This window comes from Aplysia californica, unplaced genomic scaffold, assembly GCF_000002075.1.
Source record: "Aplysia californica isolate F4 #8 unplaced genomic scaffold, AplCal3.0 scaffold01052, whole genome shotgun sequence".
NCBI lineage: Eukaryota > Metazoa > Mollusca > Gastropoda > Aplysiida > Aplysiidae > Aplysia > Aplysia californica.
Window position 1 is genome coordinate 127,133 of NW_004798322.1, and position 7,896 is coordinate 135,028.

Genomic DNA, 7,896 nt, shown 5'->3' on the forward strand with positions numbered 1-7,896 from the left:
GGGGGGGAGGTCATGCCCCCCTGAAACCCCCCATGTTGTTAAATTTACTATTTTCAAACATCAATAACTCAATGTACTATTGATTTGCGGCAAAAATGAAGACCATATTCGTGCTTAGCATGCAAAATACTACTAGAAAAGATTATATAAAACGTGAACATGAGACGGGTGCATAAGTATAAAACAAACCCCATAAAAACTAAGCCCCCCAAAACAAACAAACAAACAAACAAACAAACAAACACACAAACAAACAAACAAACAAACAAACAAACAAAAAAACAAAATAACAACAACAACAAAAAAGTAATAAATAAACATTGAGAAGTATAGCCTACAAATAAAAAGAAGAAAACAAAATTAAAGGGAAAAAAGAAAGAAAATCAGCCCGGATGTGAAATCCAAACCATGTTTACAATATGAGCCGACAAGGTTGAAGGTCAGCCTGATCCGCGATCTGATTGGTTGGACGCCATGCTTCGATGATAACATTTCAGCTGTGTGTGGAAAGAAAAGGTGGGACTGCCACAGAAGATAAAGGTGTTCAGTGGTTCGATTATCAGCAGAGAACAGAACAAAAACCTAGACGCGTCATTAGTACAGGTGAGAAGATGTTTTAACCGCTTGTGGTACGAATATTCTTGACTGAGTTTCTTGCTTTTCATCGTTTCGGTGTATTTTGTCATGTTCCCCTCTGGTCTTTTTGATACATTATAATAGTAAACAAACACTGCTGTCACTGGGGATAATGACCGTGAATCTACAGCGAAAATCTGTTAGTTTATTGATCAACACGGTTTTAATTAATATTGAAATGACGTAGAATATAGATCTAGATCTAGATATACTCTTCTTTTTCAGTTGCGTCTAAATATGTATATCGTCTGCTATTTTAAACATTCTTCATTCTTGTAATATTTAACCTCTGCCTCTCAAAATCTGACATTTTCCAGGACCCAGGTTGGAAGCCTGTTTCGTTTATTTTAGGGCCTAGACTAGATATATAGATCTATATCTAGACGTCTAGATCTAATAATAGATCTAGAATTCTACAGATCTATTCAATACCCATGACCGTCATGAGTCATAGGGTTGTTAAATTATCGAAGTGCCAACCAGTCTAGCCGTCATTAAGTACGGCTAGCCTCTTCCTTAAATTATTACTTGTGTTACTATGGTTAAGTATTGCCCTGTTCTTTTACTTTTGATCTAAGAATCTATCTCTATAGATCTAGAATCTAATCTAGAGACAGATTTTAGATAGCCTAGATCTAAGATCTTCTCTAGAATCTAGAGATGTGTTTTTCTACACTTAGTAGATTCTAAGATAGATTCTCTATATATCTAGTATGAAAGACTTAAAATTTTTAATGAAAACAAATTCCAAGGCAGAAAGAATAGATTATTTTTTATTCCTTATAGAGTGGCTTGTTGTGTGCAGTGGGATGGGACCATGGCCGTGGGTGGACCGCTGGCCCTATTGTGATTCAATGACTCATGTCAAAATGAAAGGAGTGCCCATCCTTTCTGTTACAGTTCAGTGACAGTTTTCACAATTTCAATTTATATTGCCTAGATCGGGGGGGGGGGGGGGGGGGGGGGGCGCAATTTATTCAGTAGGCCAAGTATATGGAGTTGATAAAATTTGATAAATTAATTAATTCTGGATGAAGAGTTTAGATTCGATGGGTGGTTGGCGGGTGCTCTGGTGTGGCTTGCTCCTGCTTCTTCTTTCCTTCAAACATCTATCATCCTGATCTCTCCTCCTTCTTTTTTGTGTTTGTTAAGTTCTCTTGTAACACCTCTATCTTCGCCTTATTGTGTTGCAAGTGCCATAAAATTCTTATCATAAAACCTATTTTAAAAAGTAGAAGAGTCTAGCTGCGGGTGATTGGAAGTGTCACTGGTAGGCAGGCCTTACTTTCTGTGTCCTTTGTTGTTTTGAATCTGTCTTACTTTCATCCTGTGATTTAGTGCTGAATGACAATTAATTGTTGTGTCGCTGTGTTTCTTTTTACTCAAACAAAGAGTCCAATCTTAAAGTAAAAAAAAAAAATAATTGTAAGATGTCTTAACTTCTACTACTGAGCGGTCCCCTGTCACTTACCAGACCAGGGGCCAGGGGGGTATCCGAATCTATGATGATGGTGGTGGTGGTGGGGGGGGGGATATTAGCCGCAGGGAGCACTATGTTCCAGGCTGCCAAGGATGTCTGTGGTTATAATTGGTCGCTTTTAAGGACAAGCCGGCTAACCCGGATTTGGGGGGTTTCTAGAAATCTTGACCTATACCAAAAGTAAAAGTGGATTTTGCCATACCTATGGAGAAGTTTGGTTTCATGGGTGTGTTATTTGTTTGGTTATATAGAGAAAACTCTATGTTTGTTTTTAAAGAAACTGAATAAGGGGCAAAAGCTTTACCTTCAATTCTCTCAGAACGGCTTTTTTCGGGATAGCTCCTTTGTGCTTAAAGCGACCAAATTACCATAAAAATTTACACATTTTTAAGCCCACTGCATCATGCTGAGACTTTGCAGTTTATTTTATTTGTAATGAGATCGTTAAATCTTTCGATAAATCTTTGGTGATAGAGCACTGATGTCTTTACCCTGTATTGATTGTAAATTGTAGGGTTCTTGTGCCTTTGGTTTAAATAATTAATCAATTATTTTTTAATATGGTGTGGGAAACAGGCTTCTTTTACCCTCTGTTGAGGCATCAAGTTAAAGGCCAGCCCGGGCCATGTGGGTTTCTATTCCTCCAGAAGGAAGGACAGTTTCCTGAGAAATGATCTATTGTGGGCAGAGAATTTACTTCTCTTTCGAATTCAAGACGAGAATCTTAATTGCTGTACCACTGACATCAGAACCTTTGCTTTTCTCTATACACACTCTTATTATTAATTAGTAATCTCAACTCTTGTGAACTCCTGAATCTCAACATTGATTTATCATAACTAAAATACCTGCTCCATCACTATGCCTATTGAATTAATTGCAGAGCTGATAGCTGATGTGATGTTAGTGGTAAATGTTTTTTCTTTCTTTCTTTCCCTAGCTTGGCAGCTTTTTTCCTGAGTTTCGAGGTTTCTGAAAAAAATGGCAGCGTCTGTACTGAAGCCAGCTAATGCCCTTTTGGGCGCAGTGTCAGTAGCGAGTCGGGCATTGAAGAAGGTAAGTGAGAATAGAATATTTTGTAAACCTTATTATGATTTTTTTGGACAAGTCTGTTCATTATTATGTTGCTCCTCCTGTCTAACCACTATTCACGGATGGTTTGAGGGCGCCACTGGTAAGTCCTACTTCTTTTCTTTCCCTCTGTTGTTTCTATCTGTCTTGCTTCTCTTCCCTGCGCTATATATGCCTGTCACTGTGTCTGTGTGCTTCTCTATACTCAAACCAGTAACCACTATTATCCGATTCACCTCCTCTGAATACTCACACTACGTTGATGAGTGTTCTGTTTCATGCTTACCGGACTATGGAGTTAATTCCTTAGCCTACTATGCACTGTTATCATCAGGTTAGGCACAATGAATGTAACTGTGTACCCCTTTAGACAGTAGATGAATATAAGAGTTTTCAACAAGATTATGGAGTTATTACAAACTGTTAATTGTTAGGTTTTTAAAAAAAAACTGGATTAGTGACAGATGAGTGTACAAAAATTAAGTTACCTTTATGTATTCTTTTAAGTGCATATATTGTCTTTGTCACCTATCCTTGCCTTGGGTGAAAAGCTCAATATAAATCCTGTAATTCCCATATATATATATATAGCTGATATCTTATGTTCATTTTGAACTTTTGATCATAGTCATAACACGGTTACTTTAGTATTTTTTGTTTTGTTATTTTGAAAATATTATACATGAATATACTTAAAGGAAAATATAGAGTGCTTCCCCTGGTCAGCTTTATGACGGAAGCAAAAGTGAAAATGGTCTCAATAATTGAACTTTTTGTACAGGAAACGAATAGTTTTGTATTGAGGATACATTGTATAAAACTGTAGTGACCATGACCTTTAAGTTATCATATAGTACTATGAATGTCATTGACCAGATAATGTGCACCAAATGTCACTGGAAGGAAGCATTGCCACGGTGGACCTGGCTGTAGTTCGTTGACCTGTGGTGCAGTGTTGAGCTTTTCCTTTTCTTTTTTAAAACTTTGTATACTAGTTGGTGGGTACTGTGGTGTGGTTTCTTCCTTCTTTCCTGTCAAAAGCCTATGGTCTTTATCTCTCCATGGATGATGGACAGGTGCTCTGGTGTGGTTTGCTCCTTCTATCAAAAGCCTATCGTCCTTATTTAATTCTCTCTGTGGTTGGTTAAATTGGCGGGTGCTCTGGTGTGGTTTGCTCCTTCTTGCCTATCAAACATCTATCGTCCTGATCTCTCCTCCTTCTGTTTTGTGTTTGTTACTCTCTTGTAACACCTCTAATCTCCGGCACTTATATATATGACCTTATTGTGTTACAAGTGCCGTAACACTCTTACTAAAACTAAACTATGATTAGTAGTGCGGTTTGCTCATTCTTTTCTATCAGAAATGCCTATCGTCCTTATCTCTCCTTCTGTTGTTTGTGTGTTACTCTCTAGTAACACTGACACCTCTAACCTTCTGCACTCGTATGATGTGTTTGTGTTGCAAATGCCGTAAAATGTTTAAGAGTACTGATACTTAACTGTGGTGCAGTGTTTAGCTTTTCCCAAAAATTTTTTTTGAAAACGCTCGCTGGGGTAGCCTACACTTGTGTGTGTTCACGTTATATGTCATTGCTGCAGTGTTTAGTGGGCGGTTGGCAGGTGTTCTTGTGTGGTTTGCTTCTTCTTTTCTGTCCTATCAGACATCTATCGTCTTTATCTCCCCTCCTTCTTTTTTGTTTGTTACTCTCTTGTAACACCTCTAATCTTCGACACTTATATGAACTTATTGTGTTGCAAGTGCAGTAAAACTCTTACAAAAACTAAATGAGATAGGCCGGCAGAAAGGGTCTTATCCATGGAACTTTTGGTTTGTTAAGTGGTGATGTCCTTGAAACTTCCTGTCCTCTTTCTTCCTTTTGTTTTTATTCATGTGTTTTCTATCTATGTCCCACTCTATGTATGTGTGTGAACTTATGTTTTCAGGAAAGTGTGGAAAAACTTATTATCGTAATTAATGCCTCTTGGTCAAAACTGCTCAAAAATTTTGTGTAGGATTTTTTACATAGATCTATATTAAATTATCCCCAGTTCTAATTATGGTTGTGGAAAATTACAATTTTTGACAAAAAGGTGTTTGTGGTAATTTTGCAGATACAGGATTAGTCTTTTTCTGACAATAATTATATATGTCATAGCTAGTTGGCAATAAAATTACTCTGTTCTTCTCTCCTTTTGTATTTGTTTTGTTAAGAATTTTAATGGAGAAAGTTGTCATCAGCCAGAAAATTTAATTTCTAAAGTATCAGTAGAGGTCATCATTTTTCTCTTTTTATTAGGCCTATTTTATGTGTGTATTGAGGGCATCTATATCATTGCAGGAACGTATGCCATTGAATGCTTAATTTAACACTTAAAAAAATATAAACTATTTATCTAACGTAAATACCTGCTCAATTCAGTTGTTTTTTTTTCTCAGTTTAAAACACTGTCTTGGCACTCATGCAAACTGTGGTTGGCTTGTATTTTCTGGCCTGAATCTCAAAATTGACAGAGTCATTACCAATTTGTAGTGTTGATCACTCTGCAAAGGTCTGGTTTGATTGATACTAGTGATAATTTTAATGATGATGATAATAATAATAACAGCAATAATAATAATAATAATAATAGTAATGACAATAACAATAAAATGCCTAATTAATGATAATAATAATGAAAAAAAAATAATGATAATAATAAGAATAAAATATATAGCATTTGTACAATGCAAATTCCCCATCAACAGCCCTATGCTCTTTGCAATCTCTATTATTACCCAAGCAAACTTTTTAGCATTCTGAAACAATCTCAACCTCGTGGGAAGCATACAGTGCAAGCTGCTATTTTATAGGTGCTAAAACACTAACATACTGACAAGATGTTTCACTGATTTTTAAAGCAGAGTCAGTTGGTGTGTAATTAAAAAGATAACAATCTCATACTGCTACCACTGATGTAAATGGAATTTTAATCTGAATGGGTGATTTACTTTCCTATGTTACTTCTAATTGTTAGCGTGTGTGGTTGGCGGGTGCTCTGGTAAGGTTTGCTTCTTCTTTCCTATCAAACATCTGTCGTCCTTATCTCTGCTCCTTCTATTTTGTGTTCGTTTCTCTATTGTAACTCCTCTAATCTTCTGCATTTATATGACTTTATTGTTTTGCAAGTGCCGTAAAACACTTTCTAAAAAAGACCCCCCCCCCAAAAAAAAAAAAATTGTTAGCCCTTTGAGGACCGAAACCAAATGTTCTATCTGCTTTATCAAAATTGTAAGATTATTCGCAGTCGTTATCGTTATCAAGATATTCAGACCATGGCATTTGAAAAAGCTTGACATGTTGTGAAATGTCGAACTTCTGAACTCTTCTGAGCTGATGGAACTTTAGTAAGTCATGGGTAGCGACTTATACTATGACTTGATTTTGTTGAAAGTTCTGTAAAAATATTATTAAAACGAAGAGACTTAAATACAGGATATCCTTTTTTTAATTTTATCCCTCTTTCAGAATGCTGCAGTGGTTGTTACGTCTTGTAGATATGAAAGTGGCTTGCCACCGCTGAAGACAGAAAAGATCAGCGACAATCTCCAGTTGAAAAGTATCCAAGATGATTCCCAGAGCTCCCGGCCTCTCATCTTACTCTTTGGCTGGATGCTGGCCAAGCAGAAACACCTGAACAAATACGGCAACATGTACCACAGCAAAGGATTTGACGTTCTGAGTTTGAAGGTGAGTGGAGGTTGGCGGGTGCTCTGGTGTGGTTTGCTCTTTCTTTCCTATCAAACATCTGTCGTCCTGATCTCCTCTCCCTCTTTCTTTTGTATGTTACTCTCTTGTAACACGTAATCTATTCTTCGGCCCTTATATGACCTTATTGTGTTGCAAGTGCCGTAAAACTGTTACTAAAACTAAACTGAGTTTGAAGGTGAGTGGAGTTTGGCAGGTGCTCGGGTGTGGTTTGCTCCTTCTTTCCTATCAAACATCTGTCGTCCTGATCTCTCCTCCTGCCTCCTTCTTTTTTGTGTATGTTACTCCCTTGTAACACGTAATCTATTCTTTGGTACTCATATGACCTTATTGTGTTGCAAGTGCTGTAAAACATCTGACTAAAACTGTAATGACTCACGTGACAGATGAGGCCGGGCCAGGTGCTGATCCCGCAGCGCGCCCAGGACACCGTAGAGCACCTCCTGTCGGTGCTGGAGGACTCGAGCCTGGCACAGAAGCCCCTCATGGTGCACGGCTTCTCTGTGGGCGGCTACATGTACGGCGAGATGCTGGTCAAGCTGAGGCAGCAGCGGGCTCGCTGGCAGGGCATCTGCGACCGGATGACGGGCCAGATCTTCGACAGCCCCGTCGACTACGAAGGGATCGCGCCTGGCTTCTCCCGCGTGCTGGTGAAGAACAGGCTGGGCCAGAAGCTTCTGCTCAACACCCTGGAGGGCTATCTGAAGCTGTTCCAGAAGCCCATCACTAGGCACTATCTGGCGTCTTCGCAAGCTTTCCACGACAACAATCTACGCCTGCCGTCCCTGATGCTGTACTCCCGGGCTGACCCCATCGGGGTGGACACGCGCATAGAGCTGGTGAGTCCTACATTTATTTGTCTGTCATTTCAGCTTCATGTTTTCTTGGAATTTATGAATTTGAACAGATTTTCCTGATAAATCCGAATCAGGGTTTCTGAAATTGTTTGGATTATTCCCCC

At 38.5% G+C, this 7,896-nt stretch overlaps 1 protein-coding gene across 1 annotated transcript in view; it reads left to right on the forward strand.

Annotated features, from left to right (window-relative positions):
- The first annotated feature begins 449 nt into the window (after positions 1-449).
- Positions 450-7,896, forward strand: part of LOC101845284 (transmembrane protein 53-B) — a 44,128-nt gene continuing 36,681 nt past the window's right edge. Inside the window, exons 1-4 of the mRNA XM_005111385.3 lie at positions 450-603; positions 3,057-3,172; positions 6,696-6,917; positions 7,322-7,774. Of these exons, the coding sequence (XP_005111442.1) occupies positions 3,098-3,172; positions 6,696-6,917; positions 7,322-7,774 (750 nt within the window). The 5' untranslated portion in view covers positions 450-603; positions 3,057-3,097. The remainder of the gene's footprint in view (positions 604-3,056; positions 3,173-6,695; positions 6,918-7,321; positions 7,775-7,896) is intronic.